Raw genomic sequence first — 23,731 nt, 5'->3', positions numbered from 1 at the left:
ATATTCCATTTTGTAACTGAGATGTGCATCAAGCTTGGAAAACTCATAGCGATTGTCGTCGAATAGAAATGTTTCAAATCTTAAAATTGAATTTTAAATGAAATTCACATATTCGATATTTCTTTAAGGCAAATTTTCTCACCATTTTTCAATAGACACAAAATAATTCAGTACTTAATTAGATATGCAAATATAATATGTTTCAGAAATATACGTAGAATTTGTAATATTGCAGTCGAATTAAGCGAAATTGAATCATATTTGCATCATTTTCTCTGTATTATTTTAAAAAATGATGACAGAGCTACCTGTATGTATCAGAAAAGAATAAACAGCGCTTATTTATTTTTTGTGATCAGGTATTGTAGGATCAGAGGTTAATCGAAGACTTACCAAACTGTACAAAGTTTAGGAAATCTGCAATAAATGCTTATTTCTTCAAACAGTGACGTTAGTGTACTTTACCACATGACACGATTTTGTGATCATTAGCCATTTAGGCTTCGAAGTCCTGGAACATGGAACATCCTCCATGCTATTCAGATTTCATTCCGTTCATTTCTTTGGATACTTCAAAAGACGTATTTCACTGATGGCGCTCTCTTTCTGTTCTAGAGGTTACACAAGCTTCTGAACAAAATGAAATGGGAACAAAAGGAAGTATATTCGAGAAACAATAGCTTTATTAACCCGCCAGTTTTGCTAACAAATTCTTCGAAAATGAGATACAGATAATTTTTTACTTGTCTTCTAAGAATGAACATAAAAGAGATTCCATATCAAGGATAACATTCAATCAAGTTGGGATGCCAAATTTGTTATTTCTTTCCTATTTACTACGTGAGCACTCAAACATAGGAAATTGACAAAACATAAATACATAGGAAATTGGCATAAAAAATTGGCAAACCTGGAAGTGTTTGTTAACTTCTTTAACAAACACTTCCAGGTTTGGAAGTGCTTGTTAAAGAAGTTATTAGTACTAATGTAGGAAATTAAATGTTTTGTAATATTTAGAAACTGCTGAAATTCATTATAAATCAATTATAGAAATAATGAATACTAACAATATCCTTTTACAATATAAAAAAGAGCAAAGAAGCATTATTAAGTGCTTCGAGGAAAATCAATTATGTTTCTTTGCTCTTTTCTTTGACAAATGAACTTATTTTTCCATTTAACACTGAAGTTTTTCATTCATTATTTTTATAATTTAAATAGAAGAGCACGCATATCTCAAGAGAAAATGTTATACTAAAAAATACTATATAAAAAAGAAATAAAATGATCAGTTACTATTTTTGAACTATTTTATGCTTCGAAATTTTTAAAAATGCAACAAAATTTTATGAGTTTAACAAAATAACTTCATACAATCCTTTTTGTATGTATTCTCCGTTATATGTCTTTTAACCTATTTAGCCACTCTCTAAAGAAATAATAGCTTAAGTTACTTTTTGCTCAAAAAATAAATGTAAGCAATATTCTTTTTTTTCGATTTCAACGAATCTCCACATTTCAGACTTTCCTGAGTTACAAAAAACATTTTTGGAATTATTTCTGTCTGCGAAAAAGATAACTCAAAAACCATTTCAGTAGGGGGGAGCAGAATTTGATATATGATCTTAACACTAGATTTGTAGATTTTTTATCAAATTTTTAAAGAAGAGGAAATCAGTCACTCAAACTGTCCGAATCTGTTAAAAACGGTAACTAAAAACAAAGAGAACTGAGTGGATAAAATTTGAAACACAGATTTAATATTTAAAATATAGATATTTGTCAAATGCAAGACAAATCCATCAAAGGGCTGACTTTTTGTCTATACTTTCACTATTATGTAAATACTATATTTCAAACACAAAATGATTAAATATATTAAATTCGGTATGTAATATTTGACTATATCTATAGTTTTGTATCAAATGTTACTTTAATCAATAAAAAACGGAACCCAAAATATACATTTGGCGTTCTGATGCTTATATAAACTACATCCCAATGATTAATTGCCAAAGATCGCAAGCTAATAGACTGTTTCGTAAGAACTATTCGCTAGTGGCATAAATTTGTTTTAAATTTGTTTATTTATAACATCATAATCGGACAAAACACACACAAAAAACACATAACATAAAAAACATTTACAACATATAAACAATAGGAAATTCCTACATTACAATATTTGTAAATCCATTCCCACGACCATTATCTTAATCCATTAGATAGAACACCATCAACAGGCATCAATGCCTTTTACTTTCAACACCACCTAATACAACACAACACCACGCTGACTTTCGCCGAAAAAAATCTCCTGCCAAACGTACTACCGGTGTGATGTCATCACATTTTTGATCTACATCAATACGGTGCTGCCATCTATCTTCCGGCAATTTTCCAGTCAAATTCTTTACAGCATTTAATAAAGTACACGAGAAAATTTCGGGAAGACTCCTCGAGCATTTTTTTTTCTGAAATTATTAAATACTTCACACTTCTTATATGAAATTATTAAATGTTTCTTAATTTGTATTCTCATATGTATTTCCAGGTTACCGGCGTGGTCGGGAGAGCAGAACTTCTGTCAGCTGTTGCCTTTCTCTGTGCCTTACTCTTTTACGTGGAACACAGATTTCTGCCTAATGCAAGAGGTGAGATTTTTCACCCTGCATTTCTTTGTATTTCTGACGTGTCGACAAAATCATTTGTTGAATAAAAACTGACTCCACTTACATAAAACTATTTTTATTTTTTCATATCCTAACAGAATCAAGTTCGAGAAATGTTCAGATCTCTCTCTTTTACACAGTGTCTCAAAAATACAATGAATTAAATAGATAAAATCTGACATTCTATGTATAAGCAATTATATTTATTATTAAATTTTTGTTGAAATATTTTAAAGAAAAGACTGTTTGACGATTCATCTAAATATGAGAAAATGAGAACTAAATACCAGAAATTAGAAAAAAATTGGTATTTGGCCTCGGAGCCAAAATTGTAGGTTTTTATCAAATTTTTTACCATATCGATAGGAGAGATGTTCAAACTGTATTACGGTTTTAATCATTTTATAGCAAAACACATAAAAAATGCATAATTAATTCTTTTCTGAGTTCTAGAGTTTCAAAACATGGCGATTCAATAAAATCTCGAGGTCGAATTTTTATTACAAAATTTTCGTTTGGAACACATCGTAGATGAAAAAGTGTAAAATGTTTAAACGCGTGTTTTTGTGATATCTAAGAAAAATCCTTCATAGCGTAAAAAATAATCGAAAATACAAACATTATGAAATATCAATTAAATGTATTTCTGAAAAACTAAAAAAAAACTAAAAAATTAATTCTGAATCTTACTAAAAAAGATACAATTGTATAGAGAGAGCGCTAATGCTGTTACTACTAAAACACAGATGAACTTAACCAAATTAGTAAGAATTTTTTGTTTCTATTTTTATTCTTTTTGCTTATATTAACTTAATATTCTTACTAATTTGGCTACACAAAATAAAGTATTTCGAGTATTTGAATCAAAGCTTAATAAATGAATAAGACCTGTGAAGAAAAACTTAAAGAAAATTATAAAATTTGTAAATATTATTTATTTTTAAAAGAAAATTCTGATTATTATTAAGATATTTATATGATATTTATCACGCGAAACCAGAAATTAAGAAAAAAAATCGTTTGCAGTAGAATATCAATAAATTTTAAAACTCTGTAATTTATATTTTGAATCTGGTTATAATCATCAACTTCATAATTATGAAATTTATCTTTAAAATTGACAACATCAATAAAATTCAGAATAATTTAAGAATTTCATTTTTTTTCTCTCCTTTATTCTTTGTTATTTGTAGCTTGTGATTAATAATGATTACTTGCCGCTGTTGCTGAATTTTCGTCTAAAATAATTTCTATTTTTTATTCCATTTCCTTTTCAGCCTGGCAACACTGTGGAGCTACTAGTCTTCTTGCAGTCATAGGATTTTTATGCAAAGAACAAGCCATTACAGTTTTGGCTATTTGCTGTATGTATGAGTTATTCGTACCAAAGGTGTGTACAATTTTTCTCTGCCGAAGAGGCAATTTATTAAATATGAATTCGTTTCTCAATACGAAATAGTAACATTCGTTTCTCGATACGAATTCAACATTCACTCAAAATATTCATTTTCTTATTGATGTTTGATGGATTGGTTATCTTTTTGAGGCACAAAAAGAATGAGGCTGAGTTATGCTTCTTATGATGTTATTTGTATATTATTTTCATTGAAGCCAATAAAATTTTGTTTATTTAAGTATTCTTATGAGAATAAATGGATAAAATTCGTAAATATAATGGATTCGTAAATATTATAGGCTCAAAAATTGTGAAATACTTATATTTACATCTTGGTAATAAAGGATTTCTTATGCATAGAGAAATAAATTTAATCTCTTTAACTCTCTCCTATAATACAATTTAACTTCCATTGTGCAGTATGCATTGTTTTCACATTTTGCTGCGTAATTTTTATTGTAAAAGTAATGTAATAACAAAAAACTTTCATATTAATTTTTAAGAAAATAGCAAACCTACATTTATTTCTGAGAATTATTACTAAAAAGAATCTTTATACTCACATATGTATAGAAATGCATCTCATTACTTTTCGGAGTGCAGAGAATTAAAGAGGATTCTAACTTTTAACCCGAAATATCGTATCATGTAATTTTTGTAAATTTAATTCGTCTGTTTTTATTTTAGCTTTAAAATTTGATCTATAGTATACAACAAAGGTTGTGGTGATAATGGTGTGGGATCGACTACCTCCGTACAGATGACTTGCTTCCTACAAGAAGGGTTGGCTGGTGATGTCCATTAGGCCTCGGTTCGTTCAAAATCTCCGAGTGCCTTAGAGACGGATCGGAGTAGTCGTTTTGTGATCACCAAGAGCTTTTATCCCTTTCAAATTTTAAAGTAGTATAAAAATATTTTGTGTGATTATTTGGTCCTTAATAAATAAGAAAAAAACACAGAAAGTCGATTATTTCTTGATTAAAATTCTTTATAAAATTTTGAAAATCCTTTCGTAGTGAGTCATAGACTGACTACTCCGACCCGCCCGAAGGCACACGGAAAAACTTGAATGAACGCCGCAACAGCAACACTGGTGGGAACTGTGGTTGAGTCCTAAGGATCATCACCGGCCACGGTACAACCCTTTCCCTAAGGATGTACGTCCCGTCATCAATGGCAGAAGCCAGATCCTCACCTTTTCGTATACGCACAAGGGTGACGAGAACCAGCCATCATGCCGGAAGCATCTCATCCTCAATTACGAAGTGCCGCTCCTTTCGTAGTGAGGGCATACTTGTTTCCAGACAGAAAAAACTAGTTATCTGTCAAATTTGTAACTCTCAGTACATCGATCTGTTTATAGAGCATTTTTGCAATTTTCTTTCATGAGTGATGCATGATGGTATTTATAAAAGCATCAACCATTCTTTGTTTTAAAAAAAATTGCTAGGATCGCTACACAATGATTTTAATAATTCTAATAAATCAAATGCATTATTCAAAAAGCAAAAATATCAAAACAAAAGAATTTACACTTTTTCAAATTAAATTACATTATACTCGTCTGTAAGTGAGCAGAACAATTTGAAAATATTGACATTGTGAAAAATTGCGTGGATTAACAAAACCAAAAAACGCTACTTGATATTGAATTAAAGCAGCATTAATCTTTTGTTTTTAGTATATTAATAAGAATGGGTTTATTTTATCTATTTTTCTCTAGAGATCGAACAGAGTACAGAACATTCGGCATTTGATCCTGAGCCGAGGCTCCATGTCTCCGTGGTGGAGGGACAAACTCTTGAGACTGACAATTATGGTGTCTGTGGCTGTGCTCTCACTGCATTTGCGCTGGAAAATGATCGGTGGAAGATTACCGGTCTTCAACAGGTAAATGTATCTCCTTAAAATCTTCTGCGGAAGAATAAATAGCATCATATTTAAATATTCTTTATGTTTATTCCCTTTTACAATGGGATTCAATAACGTATGTGCAAAATTATGACCGAAAAGAATTCATCAGTTGTATGAAATAATATAATGGTGGGTCGTAAGTGACATTTTGGTATAAAAGATAGATACTAACAACCAATTCTGAAATTTCATATCTGATCAACTAAAATGATGATTTACACCGGGAGCGGTCTCCTTAAAACTTTCTCGCATACTCTCTAATAAACTTGCCATGCCCGAACATGCCTTGCATGTCTTTGGCGTACAATAGTTACAAAATATTATATTTTGGCTTGAATGTAGTAATTTTACTTAATCTATCGTGTCATCCTTGGCGTTAATAGTATCCAAAAATCGAATTTGTGTATTAGACACAAATTGAAACAAAGATTTGACATAGAACTTCACTAGTTACAAAATCTCATTCTAAATTCGATATTTTTAAGTCATTGTGTTTTTGAGTTATCGAGTTTACATGTTTCTGAAAGTGCAGACCGACAGGCAGTCAACGCGTTGTTGAATTTGGCTCAAAATTTGACAGATGTCTACACTATGGATGTTAAATCTGTGTGCAGAATTTTATCTATCTAGCTCTCTTCTTTTTGTAATTATCGTGTTAACTTATATTCGAACTGCAGAAAGACAATTTGTTCTATGTCGATTTTACTCAAAATTTGATAGAAATCAGAATTTGGTGTAAAGACCGTATATTAAATTTCAACCTCAAATAGTTTTTGAATTATCTTTGTCACAGACAGACAGATGGACATTTTCCAAAAGTGTGTTTTTCGGACTCGGGGTGGTCTAAAACGTGGAGATTCGTCAAAATTTCGAGTTCGAATTTTTTGACGATTACTATGTTTATACTACGTATACTAGAAAATAACAAGTCTGTGCTATGAAAAATGTGTATCTCTTGAGTCTTTTGTGTTTGTTGGTAATTTTTTAAGTAATTTTCTAATTTTTAATAATTAACTTTTTTTATTAATTGTGATGCAAAAATTCTTCAAAGCGCTTTATAGGTCGTACAATAAAATCTAGATTTCGTCTCTTGTAACTTCTTGGACAATAGGTACTCACTAAGAAAAGAATATCAAAAATTCATTGAATTTTTAATTTCTTAAAAGTTATTTAAAGTTATTTTGCACTACTGAAAAATTAAAAAATTAATTTTTCAGGAATATCAATTTTAATTCCAGGCCATTTTTTTTCTTTAAATTTAAGATATTTTTCAAAATGTATTGCACAAGGGCAGATACAGAAGATTTCTAGAATTCATTTGATATTAAAATGCTCAGAGTCATTTTACGAGTAGTTTTCTCGCATAATCTTTAATTAAAAAAACTCTAATTCTCGTTTCAGCAATAGTTAATTTTCATAACTTCATTGCAATTTTTAGTTTCAAATTTAATGAAAGTGTTTCATGTGTTTTATTTTAACTCCTTAACAGCCATTTTTTTAAAGTTTTAGCTGAGTATTTGCACAAAATATATAAATGTACAAAAAAAATTGTATAACAGTACAGATATATTCAAATTATGTTTTGTTTTGAAAATATTTCATATTTCTTAAAAAAAGGTTATCTTTATAAAATGATTAATGAAATCGTTTCAATAAAAATGCAAAAAAATTGAAGTAACAAATCGTTATTATAACTTCTTAATTAAATATTTACGTATGATATTTCATTATGATATAAATACCAAACCAAAAATATCATGCTTCAAATATGACAATTCTGTTCCGTTCAACTTACAGACGAATTTCAAATTTGTTTGGTTGTATTAAAGAAATGAAATAAAGAAAACAAACTTTCTGTTACTTACAATATTGACTGATATATATATATATAGAGAGAGAGAGAACGAAATCAAACTGTCATGTACGAAATATATTTTTGTCACCAAGTGGTGTACATAAATTTCGAAAATCCCTAACAGCGGATCAGGGCTGTTAAAGGATTAATTTTTATGCATAAATGAACTTGATTTAGAAACGACAGCAAGATAATATTACCCAATCTCAGACAATAATACCTCAATAAATGATTCTTTTTCAAATTTTTGATATAATTTTATAAAATTGTAAATTTGTTTTAAAAAAAGTGGCGAAATAATGTTATAAAAACGCAGACGATAAAATAAATAGTGATTTTTTTATCATGAAAATGTTTTTAGGGAGGTCATTCTTTCTGCAATTTGCGTGATGTAAAAATTGTGGGCCCAGATAATAACAAATGATGCAATGGACTCAGACGAAAACAGTATTGGAAAATAAAGCCTCATAATTTTGTACGATTTTAATTATTTCTGTCTTAAACATTCTTCTTTCCGTAATTATATTTTTGCTCTTCAAGTCATATACAGAGTGACCATAATATTGAGATGTATCCCCAGCTAAAACTAATAAATGGAAGGGAATGATATAAACTTTTGTTATGAAAATTGTGGAAGACTGCGAAACGGATTCCTTACAAAAAAATCTTAGTACCAAATATCGTAGATGCTTGAGAACAGGGAAGGCAGCACATTGAAAACATGACATGTGGTCGTTAAGAGCCTAATGCTGATTTTTAAAAAAAATTGTGTTTTATACTGGAGACTATTTATACATGTTCTATATGTTTTTTATCTCTTGAGCATTAATGAAATTTTGCATAATCCATTTTCTATGCCTTTATTTGAATAATTGAATCGTTTTCGCGCCAAAAACGCCGAAATATCTAATATGTTTGTTGACTATCGTTACTAAATATTTTTGTAGGATTCTTCATTTCATGCTTTCATTGGTCTGCACATGAAACTTAGTTTCATTACATTTATTACATTTAACTACAAGTGCCTCCAAGCAAGAAAATTATTTTATGGCCAACCAGTATTTTACAAATGTGATATTATGATTATATTTTCCCGTCACTTTTGCTTTTCTTTTAGGTTCGACAATCCTGCATCAGTCTCCAAATTCCCCATCCGCCACTTGACATACAATTATCTATTGGCTGTAAATGCCTGGCTTCTCCTCTTTCCCCAATATCTTTGTTGCGACTGGACAATGTCCACCATCCCGCTAGTGGATAGTTTGGGGGATATCCGGAATGTCGCCACCATCGCAGTATACATAACAGTATTTTATATTCTGAAAGCTCTTCTGAGATCAGATGACGAAACGAAAATGACACTTTTGATGGTAAGATGTAATTTTATTTATTTATATAATAATAATAAATAAATACTTTTGCACCTTGGGATTTTAATAGTTTCTTCAGCAAAATATTTTTAAGCTTCAAATTTTGATAGTCTTATAATTCATACTATTATAAAATCCTTGAAATATTCAGTACATTGTACTATATATATATATATCCAATTTTTTGTCAACTCTGCTAAGATTTGAATTTGAAATGGAAGAGATAAAACTTCAATAAAAACGAAAACTTTTTTGCTGGAACCAAGCATATATGTATATATTTTAATATGACTACAGAAAATCGAATCCTTCAGCATTGTTATCTTAAATGGACCACAGAATAAATTGTTTTTATAATTTATGTAGTAATTCCAAGAATTATTCAATAAAAAGTTTTCTGATACATTATAAAATTCAGTTTAATCTTCAAAAAGATTTAAATGCGGTAAATATTTTATTTTAATATTCATTTTATTTCAATCAATAAATATACTTCTGGAAACAATTATGAAGTCTAAATTTTATACAGCCTTTTGATTTTTTGAAACATATTCAGTAAAAATATCTTGACAGTCTTACGTTTCAGTCTTTTGAAATCTTCTGACCGAGTTATAAAACTTTGAATATCATTATTTTAGAACATTCAACGATTACATTGTTTTAGACATTATTATTATGACATTCTTCTTATTTTCCCTATTGAGTCATTTAAGTGCAACACAATTCCATCGACAAAATTTTATAATACACAAGCTGATATACTCAGCATTACATGGAATTATAAAGCTTTTCATGTTTCAATATTTTTAATATAGAAATCATTTTCATATAAAATTTTATAAAACACAAAATCCTTTTATCGAATAAAAAGTTTTCTAATAAACATGAAAATATCTATTAAATTAGATGAAGAAATTTATCGGCAGTTCTTTTAATCAATTTTAAATGATCTAGATCTATTCAATTATTATTAATCTTGTTATTAAATCTTAAATTATTATTATTCAGTTGTTATTAAATGTTGAAAAAAATAATAAAATAACTGAAAGAAATATTGCATGTGTATGAAGTTGATATCACTGAGTTAAAATTTATTTTGTAAAAATTGGCTCTCAAGTTACTGCGGAAAACATCAAAATGTTGATTCATTTCTTATTAATTGAATTAATTAATTTTTACATTTGAAAGTTAACAGTATTCTTTTTCTTGCCTTAAATAAATGTCCAATATTTGGTTGAATTTGGCTCAATCAATTAGGAAGAGATGCTGATTATACACACATATATAACTAAAACATCGTATATCTAAATTAAGATTAATAAGATTTATAAATTTCACATCTGTTCACCAAATGCTTATCAATTCACTTTTGTCAATTTTTGCAGTATTGCAGAATGTAATAAAAATTTCAGAGCATTGCTTCAAATACTGAAAAATCATTTTGGGGAAATCTATTATACTTCAAAACGCACAGCTACAAATCTGGCTTTCGATAATCTGGTTTGAAAGTCTTCAACAACCCACAACAGCACAAAACATTCACGAGAATGTGTATTATTTACTATAGACATTCATTTAATATTAAACAACACGCACTACCTTACTCTATTTCACTATACTTAAAAGAACAATTTATGAAAATTAATGTAGCAGCTGTCTTATTTCCCTTCGTTTCTTTCCAGGGTATTTCATTGGTCGTTATTCCTTTCCTACCTTCGAGCAACCTGTTGTTCCCCGTGGGCTTCGTCGTGGCAGAACGCGTTCTTTACATCCCCAGTATGGGGTTTTGCATTCTCGTCGCCCGGGGCTGGAGTTTGCTTTTCGAAAACAAGTAAGCCCCTGGTTAGATTTTCGAATCCTTGTGTTATTGTAGCAAACGATCCATCTCCACTAGTTATTCTGCGAACATAATTTATTTTTCCTGGTTTTTCTAGAAAAGGCCTTCTAAAAGGAATTTGCTTTTTCGGATTTTTTTTTTCCCCGAAGATATATGAGGCTTGACTTTATCATATAAAAAATGGTATAGACAGCAGTGATGTAGCGTCTAGAGGGAGGGGTGTAAATGCCCTTGAAGCCATTTACCCTTCTTCTTACGATCTTGTGTAAGTAGCAGAGTTTAAATGGATTTGAGTTCAAAAAGATGGTATCCGTTCTTACTAAATTATATAGGTTTTTTTTTGTTGTTGTTTTTACTCAAAACTTCTTAATTTACTCTACAAATTTAGGCAGATATTATCCTAATAGATTTACATTATATTAGATTCATTATATAGAGAAAAATGTATAAATATTATAACTATATGTTGTTATTTATTCAAAATGTTAACCAATTTATCGTTCAAAAATATAGATAAATTATTAAAAACAATTAATGCATTTTACTTTTTATCTTGCAACATCATTATTAATTTATTCCTTGCCACTGATTTTTTTTTCTCTTACTTCTTTTCTCTCTCCCTATGAGGTTTTCTGTAAAAGTTAGAAACAATTAGTGAAGAAAAAATGGCTTTTCAGTACAAATTCCTTCAGTATTGACCATAGATCTTCATAGAAAGATTGTTAGGTGTAAATTATGAATGCTGATGTCATATTTTACAAAGAGCTCTTCAACCGATGGTAGCCTTTAGGGTATTTTCTGTCATAAAGATTTTCATTCATCAACGTGGATGGATGGAGGGATGCATATGAAATTAATTAGTTACCAATTGCTCAAAAATCTGACAAAATGAAAAGAATCCTTTTGTATGATTTCATTAAATATATATTATAGAATATCTAGTGTTTGGCAGTCTATATATGAATTTGTTATTCTCCTATCATAATTATCTAGCAGCAGTAGATTACTATAGCTCAAAAATCTTATCTCCATCTAATGATTTAAAAGTTTTATATGATAGTTATTTATTTATTCTGGATATATATTTATTAATATTAATTTATTTATTAATATATAGTCATTAAAACTTATTAATATTGTCATATTGTGTGTGTGTGTAATTACCGGTAATTATACATAGTCACTAGTTTATCACATTTAGCATAACATATATAACATAAAAATAATAATTTATTAATATAATGAAATTAATACTTGACGTCCTCCATTTGTAGAATATCCATGACCTTCACGAGAAGAAAGGTTAAAAACTAAACATCTTTAATACATTCACTATCTATGGATAAAAAACAAATCCCAAACTAAAAAGAACTGTTTGAAATAGCAAAATACACTACAGAAATGATCTGTAGTTTAGAAGATCAGTTCTTACATTTCACAATTTATTACTTCTTTTTTTTTCTCTTTGTGAAAAAAATAAAGAACTTTATTCTGCCTTTGTTCGTGAGTGCTGTGTCGGCCCTTTCACGTTTTGTTGATGTTGATCTCCTCAGAAAGAAACTCTTTGACAGAATCCTTTGTTGGGTGGCTTTTATGAAAAGAAAAGGAAGTCATCGGAATTCGTGGAGCGAAAGGAAAATACCCTCGAAACAAGTGGAAGATCATGATTTAAACATGAGGGTGGTCTGCCTCGCTATCTCTTCACAGTAACCAAGGATATTGGCTTAGGTAATAGGAACGATCCGGTCTGAAGTATAGTAGTTCGAGTATCATTACGAATTCCATGCCATGCGAATACGACTACAGATACTAAATCTAACGACCATCATTTCAACTTTGATCTTATTTTGCTGGTAGATAGTCACAAATTGCAGAAAAATATTCTGGAATTACATTTTGATAAAAAAAAAAAGTATATATTATCATGTGAGAACACACGATGTTGTTTTGGTTTGGGTGTTTTGAAGCCTCAAAATACGCGGCCAGAAAAGAAAGGGCATGGTTTGTAAGAAGATGTCACCCGAAGAAGCACAAAGAAGAAAACGGGAATCAACGCGAAACAGCGAAACGATGTATCGAAAGGTATATATAATATGATTTTTCAAAACTTTCATTTTCAATTTTTCTAGCTGGCAAAAAAAGATTTGAAGCTCAAAAAATTTAAAATAAAAAAAAAAAACGCTTTTCTATAAATTAACGAGTGCGAACTATAATAGTCAGTGGTCATTCCGAGCCAATTTAAACCAGATTTTCATAAAAAAAAGTCTGGTCCCGAGAGAAAATTTTAGAGCTCGACCGATTTTGAGATGAAAAAAAAGCCATCGTTTTTCAAAATATCAAACATGTATAGTCACGCAACTATTTCAAATCGATTTAAATTGGTTAATGACTTAAATTAATTAAGACAAATAATGACTTAAAAATAATATTGTTCTAACGTGATATCATTCCTATAGCAGATTTCAATTTTTTTAACTTTATCAACATTTTAATGATTTTTTTCTATTTTCATATTGCATAAGAAAACATCTGCTGCAAGTTGAGTCTTCTTGATGTCGTCATCTGTTGCTTCATTGTCGCTTCAACATCTGTCGCTTTATGCAGGATAAAAAAACAATTAGATTATGATTAACTTCAAATTAATTTTTAATGGTAAACTGAAATTGAACTAGGCAATCAACAGTAAAAAGTTTGGAAAGGTATTACGTTTTCAAGTTGAATATATCAAAGGTATTTCGTTTTGAAGATATTGTATCTCTCGAATTAACTTCTGACCAGGCTAAAACGTATGCCTTTTTGTGAATACAAGAAAATGTATATAATTCAAGAAAAGGCAACGTGATGAAAATGGATGTCCTAGACTTGAATTGTGTAAATCAATACAATATTCATGGCGTGACAGAAAATAATTCGAACAATCGACAACGCATTCAATACAATAGTGTAGGTAAAAGCATAAACTGTAAAAGTCCAAAGCATAATTAGAAATGACCTAAAGGAATTGGAATTTCAATCATATTTATAATTCACTGTAATTTTTATTGAACATTTAGGATTTTTTTTCTCTTTTATTCCTTGTAATTATAGCGTTGTTTACGGCAGTTCACTCTTTTCATTATCTTTACAACCGGATTTTTTATCGAAAAATTATGTTTTATTTTTAATAATTATTAAAAGAGTGTTTTATTTTTTGTCATTTTATTAATAACTAGCAGTACCCGCACAGCGTTGCCCATGCCATAGCATCCAAGAGGAAAAATTAGCTTTAAACTTCATGCCGGGTCTACACTCGGTATAAGAAGGCCTATAGGTTCCGACGGGAACAACAGCATGTCACTGTATTGTATTTTTTTCTTACTGCACATGCGTTTGTAGAATTTAGTGGATTTTTTTGGCTTGAAAAAATTAATCACTTATTATAGATTAATTTCGAAACTTTTTGCTCTTTGTTCTTTCTGATGCGATTTATATTTCTGATAAGAGTTATATCGAAAAGATTATTTTTTGAATATAACTCTGGAAAGGGCCACATAAAGCTGTCCAAGCTAAACTTTGATATATATCATTTGGCGCCTTACGAGGTTGGCAATTTTTTGGTAGCACTTTGTTTGAGGTTACAATGCAACAATTTTTTTTTACTACTGTTTGTTTACTTTATTTCGATCTTTTCTGATCGTTTCTCTCGATTTTTTTTTCTGTGCATATTCTACTTACTTACATTGTTTTCGATTAAACTTTTATTGCGTGCATTCCAATTTACAGCATTTGTTGATTTTTTTCTATATTTCTGTTAATATGCTGCAGCATTCATCGGAACTTTACGATTGGAAACGCTATTGCTGCTGTTCGCGCCACATTCGCCCATTTCGCTAAAATTTGGCGATAAACTTTTTTTTTTGTTGACGAAAATGATTGTATATCGCAGTTTTTCCTTGAGACAGTACTTTTAACTTGCTCTGGTGCAGTAGAATCAGCTTTAATATCAAAGATTTCTCTCATTCCAATATTTTTACCGTTTTCCTTTAAACGTGTTCAGTTCCCAGTTAGATTCTGTTTCAACATGACAATAAATAAAGCCCAAGGACAAACGTTTTACACTGCTGGAATTGACTTAAGCGAAGAGAGTTAAGAATGTTTTCTCATGGACGAGGGAATAACCTTGATATACAATCATTTTTGCCAAAAAAAAATAGTTTATCGCCAAATTCTAACGAGATAGTCGAATGTGGCGCGAACGAAGCAATAGCATTTCCAATCGTAAGGTTCCGATAAACTAAAAAAAAAATTAAAAAAATGGCGATTTCCAAAAAACGAATTGTGGCAATGTAACCCCAAACAAAACGCCACCGAAAAATTGCAACCCTTGCAAGGAGCCAAATGACTGTATATCAAAGTTTAGTCAATAGCAGCACTAACTTTTATGTTTAATCTGTGTGGAGAAAGATCAGATAGATTTAAGAGAATTTAAAAATTCAATTGGATAATGAACAACTTCTTCACTATCCACAACTGTGTTCATTGAATAATAAACTTGGTCTGGGATATCGAGTAAAGATGATGTTCATTAATAAGAAATGAATGTAATGGTTCAGGCGGGGGGGGGGGATTTCTTCTAATTTAATTTTCTCTGGTAAACAACACATGCCTTTTGATTCATCTTTCCATTTTAAAGCTGAACAATATGGTCAGACTATAAAAATTATCCCTATTGAAACCAAAACGTCATTTCTGTAATCCACACATTGATTGTAATTCAGGGCGGAGTACTCCTTTTCGGACTAAATATCAGGAACGTTTGTTCTTTCACTTCTTTTCCTCTGTCTCAAATTTAAATGTCTTTCTCTGTCAGCAGATAGGCGATCACTTCACTCCTCATGAGATTCATTCTGTCTCTGCAATTCATTTGCAGTGCGATTTAAAGAGAGACAGTTACTTCGCTCAAAAGAAGACTCTCCTTTCCTAAGTGTGGACATTCTTTTTCTAATAGTCGCTAACCGAACGTTTCTTTCCTCTACATTTTCATTAACGCGTATCAAACGAAGCGTTTCGTCATTTAATATCCTCTGGCCAAGGCTGGTATGCATATTTTCTTTTGTGGCGGGCATAATGAGTTTTGAATCGCTGTTTAAAACCAGACATAAACAAAGAAATGTATCGCATATGCATACCACAGCTCTTGCTATTTGTGCATGCGCAGTTTGAAGTTTCCTCACATGCGCGAATAGCGTAGGAAAATAATTAAAATCGCAATTATAAAACTTCTTTTTTAACTTTGATATGACTTAATATACTAAAACCTCCCCTTAATAAATGCCTTTCAAAATGATACAAATGTCTCCAATATCAGATAAATATTTCTCCAGTTTTTCGAGTTCAAACATGCAGACGCTTTCAGGAGACTTCATTTTATACTATCTATAGATTATCTTCATATTCTTATACGAAGATATATTTCTTAATTTATCATTTTAATTAATTTAGAATCTTGTAAAAAATTTTCTCATGTTCACTACTAGATGATACTTAGCAGTAAACATTAAGAAACTTTAAAAAGAATCTGAAAATATTAAAATGCTGTATGGCCATCAAGAACATTAAGTTGGGCAAATGTGTAGATTTCAAGCACATTAAAAACTAAGTAAACAAAATCGGCCTCAATATGAATAAATGAAAGCCATATATGAATGAATCGGCCATATATGAATGAATTAAACGGAACTGTGCTTGCTGGAAGCTTTATTCTGACGATATTAGTGGCCGATCTTCGATTTCAGACAGATGAGTGCAAAAAGGAAATACAGAATGGGTTATAGAGAAATATACGTTTATAAGAAATACGTTTGTGTGGAATATTCGCATTTTTTCCCTACTTGTCATTTTTAATGTATCTTAAATCGCGTGTCATGAGGAACGAAATGAGCCATATCTTCCAACACTTACACCTTTAATTTATCAAAGTAGACTTGTCTGACATCACGCAATTCTTCACAGCCGCCAACTCGTAAAAACAGACTATCAGAGAATACGAGCTTGAAAAAGTTCTGATTGAATTTTAGCGAAATCAATTCACTTGATTTTACAAGTATTGACAAACATAATTGCATGATATCTAACTGCCAGTTGTCTTGCGTTGATCCGTGACGTCATGTCTTATCAAAAGATATATAATTCATTCCATATTAAAATCTTTATAGCCCGTTTTATGAATAACATGCAGGTATAAAATGTCTGCATTAACTACAGACATAATCGTTATGAACATTGCAATTATCGAATACTATCCCCGATTTTTGTGAATTCGATAATTATGACTATCTTACCATTTTCACAGAAAATTTTCTGAAGAGTAAATGAAATCAAAATTTTTATAATGCTCTTACTTTTTATAATTTGGCTCATCATATAAATAAGTTTGTTTGAGCATTCATAAATTAACCCCTTCGCATAGAATGACGTGTCTGATATGAGCATCGTGTTATTGAATTTTTAGTTTTAAGTCTATAATTAAGCGGAAGAATTAAGTGTAGAAAAATACAAAAGTCACTTAGAAATGTTTCAATATTTTAAATACACCTTATGTTATTATAAGAATAAAAAAAAACAATAAATGCCCAAAATAGGACGTGTTATCTAATTGGGAAGTTACATCAATTCGTATGTCAAGGGATTAAATCTCTTTGTTTGCTTAAGAACGGAAGTGAACCATTTAAAAGTTGAAAAACATTAATACACACTTTTTAATTAAAAATTGTTTTTATTTCATTGTAGAACTTTCAGAAACTGGGCTGTCCTTGGAATTATTGTTGTTGTGCTCGCCGGAGCTTGCAAAATTGTGGTTCGAAATGCTGATTGGTAAGAATTATTCATCGAAGTATTTACATCATTACAATGCATGCGTTGTATATTTACAATTTTGAAAACTGTTCCTAAAGATCACTAACATTTCAAATTTTTTACAGTGCAACTTGATTGATTCAAAGTCAATGAAACTAAAAATAAATCTTCAATTAATCCTCGGATTTTAATTAAGAAAATTGGGTACAGCTAGTTATGAAATAAATGTAAATTTTTAAACCAAAAAATGAATGAAAAATATATTTTATGTTTTACCAATCTTCATGATTTTGACATTTTCATCGTCTATGAAAAAGATAAAGATAATGGTAATGAAAAATTTAGATAATTTAAAAAATAGTTTTAAAAAATATGTAAGTAGTTATAATAAAAAAATTATTTTAAATGAAACAATAATAAAATAAAATAAATAGCAAAATTCAAAATAAAAGTGTTTAAAGCTTGAAAAGTGCTAGAAATTTTTAAATACTTGGGGGCTCTGCCCCCTGCTCGCTTATGCTAGTCAACCCCCAGGAACTGCTAATGCAGTTCATCGCGATCCAAGTTCGCTTCGTTCGTTCGCCATCTACTAAACCACTTTAGTCTGGCAACAGATATATTCAGATGCAATTTATTCCAAAATATGATAAAACAATGAAATAAATAAAAATTGTAAAGCAAAAAGTATACTCGCAAAAATCACCTGCATCAAAGTTATTTATAAACACAAATAACCTTTTATTTAAATAACTATATACATCTACCAAAGAAACAAATTTTTAAAAAAATTGTGCTTTCCTCACAATTGTTCAGATTTGGAAGCTGCACTACAGAAACAGAATAAGAATTTGATATTTACAAAAAAATAAATTGTCTGAAAACAGCTATATTCAAATTCAGTCCATTCCATCTCCATGAAAACCATCCTGATATTTGTAGCAGGATATCTTTCAATTATACGATGCATTTGCAGATAACAATCGATGAACAGATTGATTGTTCTCAACATAGAATCCAATTTTTCCATGACAGAGAACAAATATCCTTCATTTTTCTCCATGTGTTTTTCAGTGGCTTCACTGGTATTAAACACATACAACTGACCATAACCTGGTTTGTTATGACCACCGTATAAAGAAGAAACCATGTGGTATATCTGAACATGAATCCTGTAGCAATATGACCCTGTTCCAGGAGGAGATTTAATTTGAGCTCCTATGGAAGCAAAAGCTAAAGCAGAATTATATTCTCTTATACGCTTCCGATAGTTTCTTCCTTCGATTGAATCACTGATCAGCAAGTCTTTCAATATTTCCAGTGGATTCAACAGATGTTCCAAAACGATTTTTTTTTTATCATGACAACATTTCATGTATTTGCCATTTGATTTACTTCTTTTTTCCAGTAACGTGCCTGGCAAAAAGAATAGAATCCTGACATAGTCCCACAAATGCTCTTGTAGTTCGGAAACTTCGCATAAACTATACATAAACATTTAATCCTATCTCGTTCATTAGGACCCGATCTTCTTATGAACGATTCTTGAACATTTTCATTCCACCTGTCTTCTTTTTTTCGAAAATTCCGATTTAAAATCGATGCGGCACGACTTAAACTCATCGTATAAAATTTTATCCCTTTTTTACCATTAATTTTTTGTTTAAAAATTTTTCAAACCGATGCAAAAATAGCGTTAGCTTGAAATATTATGAAACCGCGTGTTGATGTTCCCGGAGGAGGTCGAAGGGTTGCCAAACGCCGATTAACAAATTCGGCCTGATTTTGCGCCCACATAAGAGTTTATATATATAGATTTTTAGATTAGATACATTTCATAACAGCAATATTTTTGAATGAATTAAGGGTTTTAAAACGCTAATTTTAATTTAGGATATAATGCTCATATATGTTACCTAACAAAAACAAATCAGAAATGAAAACATTTTTTTGTTTTACACTTTTTTAGTTTTGACTTTGAATTAACCGAAATAACTCCTAATTTTTTTAGTAATTATAGTATATTATTTAATATATATTTAGTATAGATATTTAATAGTACGTTAATAGAAAATTTACTAAACTATAAAAAAATTGAATTCGGATTTAAAATATTGGAATCAAACAACTTCCATTCAAAAATTTTATAAAATGGAAATTAGAAAATATTCTGAAAAAATAGTCAAAAATTTTGGAAATACAAATTAAGAAATACAGTCTGGGTTCAATTTTTCCATTATTATCTCCGTCATTTGGAACAAGCAAAACACAATAATTATAAATGACAAACGCAACCAGAAATGGTTCGACTATTCTTTCATTATGTTATCACGCAAAGGACGAAACCTTACGTGCTTTGCAGCAATAGCAGAAACGCATGAGAAATTTGCGGATTCCTCTTACCCGCTTCCAAGCAGAAACAATGGTTGGAGAAACTTAATGAAATTTTCAAACAAATTCAGTTAATGATCTACAATAATTGTAGGAAAGAAAATAATTTCCCGTTTCAAATTTTACGAAACGGAAACTGAATGTATATACAGCAGCATTAACTTTTCAGTAAAATCACAATCAATAATCAGCGAAAACTTTTTCGCATACTCTAATAAAGTGTTATCTCTCTCTCTAAGCTAGTAAATTGTGGCCCTTGGGCAAGGGCAGAAAGCACGAGTGCTCATTTTTTTTAAAATTATTTGCAGACTTCTACGTAATCTGCAATTCCAGTTGTGAGTTTTGTAGCATAGCAATTTGATCATCAACTGCATGCAAACTAGCAAACAATTATTATGAATGATCGATCTTTGGCGGGAATCTGGTATTTGTGCTGCCTATTAATCTCTGGCATAAGGTTAATACACAAATACCAGTAAATAGAGTATGTATTTTGTATGCTTTTCTTTCAACCGAATGGAATCAAAATTTGACACATAATCATAATTATAGATTATTTAGCGAATTTCTTTTGTTTAAGTCATTGTTTGTCTGATTTAATGCTTTTACATTAATTAGAAAAATCTCTGTACATTAGAAAATTATCTCTAAAATTGAACATATAACTACAAAACGTAAAAGATTAGATGGATTAAAAGTCGGTACATAGGTTTAACAATTTCTGTATCAAATTTTGAATAAAATCCGTCTCGATTTGATCATCTGGGGATTATTTGTACATTTGCACTTATGTGAAGACAGTCATTCAAAAACGCAACCATTTAAATGAATGAAATTTAATATATGAACTTTTTACTAAATTTGTAATTTTTGTCAAATTTTGACTTCAATCGATTTGAAAAATAAATGTCTAAAATGCACCCTTGGTTTTCTTCAATACACTACGAAGCAGAAAACGCTCATTTGCTGGGCTCTAAAAAATTTTTTTTTAATCTGAAAATTCTTAGAGCTCACAACTTTGCCAATTTTCATGTGGGGATACGCTGGATAACGCTTTCATTATGCAGAATGCGAGAAAATATCGGGGAAGTTTAATTAAATTAAAATTACTAATTAAAATTTGCAAAATCTTTAATCTTTGTAATGACAAGTTTATTTTTTTATCAATAAACAACACTTAACAAAGGGAGAAAATTGAGATAAGATATTTCTGTGGATTAACAACGAATCCCACCAGTCAGATAGTAAGGTCTTGGCTATAGAAATTCCATTTCACCAAAGATATGTTTCATAAATGCCTGTATTACACGTTGAATCTGCTACTGAAAACCAAACATTCCCCTTGCTGCAGTGGCAAAGTAATGTCGGCAAAAATTGATGACTCAAGTGCCGTCCGCTTCATCTGATTGCAAATCAGTGTTAAGTTGTCCTTTCCTGAAAACTTTTATGTCTTAAGGATTCAAATCAGGGCTTGTATCTTGTTTCTATCTCATTCTTGGGCATATATATAGTAGCAATAATATTTCTGTTACTTAGGCAAAATGAATACACCTTGTACAGATCTTCTCTGTCAGTGAACCAGAGAAACGGCAAACTGTTCAATAATATGGGACGAGTGCTGGAGTCCCTCAATCGGCAAGAAGAGGCGCTCAGCCACTACGAAAGTGCCAGAAGGTACGGGGAATTATATAAATGTTCTTTTCAAATGTTTTATTTGGTTCGTTTTTGTTGCCATTTTCTATTTTAGCACATTTTATGCCAAGCACGAGATATCATATAGATTTATATTGCAGGTTTGAATTCAATGTCGAATTTCGTGGAATATATAGAGAGCAGTAACGAACAACAGTATTAGCAACGATAAACGATGATTTTAATAAAAATTTAAAAAATTAAGAAATTTTCATATTAATTATTATTAAATTTATTATTACCAAATTAATAGTTTTACATTTTTTAATAATTATGACAGTCGTCCTACTTATTACATGTGAAGATCAATATATGAATGAACATAATAAAACATCTTATTGTCAAAAATTGATTATTTTTTCTGTGCATTTAGCTATCATTTATCTTTTTAGCTACTTCCCCAAACAAATATTCAATACTTTTAATGAAAATATCAGTAACAGATATTAGGTTTTAAGCTATTTAATCACTTACATTTCAGAAAATAAATTCTAAATAACCAAAAAAAGATAATAATTAAAATATTCCACTAGTGGATGCCTTAAAATTGCAATTTAATTTTAATTCCTATGATTCTCCTCACATTTATTAATTCTCCACACTTTTTACATAGTTTCATCATTAAGTAAAAAAAATTATTTAATAGTAATTTTTACACAGAAAAGACCTGGCTGCCGGACATTTTAGCAGAGCAGGAGACCAAAGCTTTTTTTTTAAATGACAACATTTTACGACTTCCTAAATTTACAACATAGGAAACAGAATTTTTTTAGATCATATATTTGGAATGACTTTTTGGGAAAGGATCATATTTTGATGCATGTTTCAGAAAACTTTGACATTGTAAAATATCAATCTAATTTTCTCCATCTCAAATGTCTTTATAAAAACTAATTCCAACGAACAAAAAATAATCATGATCATGGTTCTTAGTCAATAAATTTTATATAAAATTAATTTTTCTTCAATAATAACAATAATATTCTTCAATTTAATAGACGATATTTATGTTAATGCAATAAATGCGAAACAAAATTGGATATAGACATCCATTTTTTTAAAAATGTCTTTATTAAATTTCAGGTTCACTACTGACAATTGTATCTAAGCATACTCTTTCAAATCGAAAGGAATTGCAATCCAAGGGACAGTACTTGAAGGAACTGTGAAAGATGTATCGAAATGGTTTTCTATAAAATTTTGCCCTAGCATGATTCTTTTTTTTTTCCTCTCAAACAGTTTTCTGTCCTTTTCTATGGAGTATATTTTGTAGTACTTTATTGCGGTCACTTTATCTAATATATAAAAATATCGTGTCACGGTGTTTGTGTTCGTACTCCTCCAAAATGGCTCGACCGATTTTTATGAAATTTTTTATGTGTATTTAGTATGTATGAGAATAGGTCGTAAAGTATTGGGTTGGCAACTAAGTAATTGCTGATTTCTCTCATAGATGGCTTCAGTTGAATTTTTAGGTTTGCAGACGTAGTACAAATGTAAAACACATTTTGTTATTTGATAGTTGGCAATTCAGCTGTCAATCAGTAAAAAAAGTTTTTTGATCGGTTGCGTAGTTTTCGTTTGGCGTTCGTTGAAAAATGGAAAATCAAAAGGAACGTTTTCGTCATATTTTGCTTTTTTATTTCCGCAAAGGGAAAAACGCATCGCAAGCTCATAAAAAGTTTGTGCTGTTTATGGTGACGAAACTTTAAAAGAACGGCAGTGTCAAAATTGGTTTGAGAAATATCGTTCTGGTGATTTTTCACTCAAAGA

The 23,731-nt window shown here is 30.1% G+C and overlaps 1 protein-coding gene across 3 annotated transcripts in view; it reads left to right on the top strand.

The window, feature by feature from the left end:
• The window catches only part of LOC129965809 (protein O-mannosyl-transferase Tmtc3-like), an 87,505-nt gene that overhangs the window by 43,388 nt on the left and 20,386 nt on the right, over positions 1 to 23,731 (top strand). For all 3 annotated transcript variants that reach the window (XR_008784240.1, XM_056080027.1, XM_056080015.1), the window contains exons 5-11: positions 2,555 to 2,654; positions 3,950 to 4,062; positions 5,792 to 5,958; positions 8,955 to 9,207; positions 10,890 to 11,038; positions 17,813 to 17,896; positions 21,803 to 21,940. Coding sequence is in view for 2 of the 3 variants with exons in the window: in XM_056080027.1 (XP_055936002.1) it covers positions 2,555 to 2,654; positions 3,950 to 4,062; positions 5,792 to 5,958; positions 8,955 to 9,207; positions 10,890 to 11,038; positions 17,813 to 17,896; positions 21,803 to 21,940 (1,004 nt within the window). In the remaining variant the exon portion in view is untranslated. The remainder of the gene's footprint in view (positions 1 to 2,554; positions 2,655 to 3,949; positions 4,063 to 5,791; positions 5,959 to 8,954; positions 9,208 to 10,889; positions 11,039 to 17,812; positions 17,897 to 21,802; positions 21,941 to 23,731) is intronic.

Source organism: Argiope bruennichi, chromosome 1, assembly GCF_947563725.1.
Source record: "Argiope bruennichi chromosome 1, qqArgBrue1.1, whole genome shotgun sequence".
In the NCBI taxonomy this organism is placed as follows: Eukaryota; Metazoa; Arthropoda; class Arachnida; order Araneae; family Araneidae; genus Argiope; species Argiope bruennichi.
This window is presented reverse-complemented; position numbering and strand designations above follow the sequence as displayed.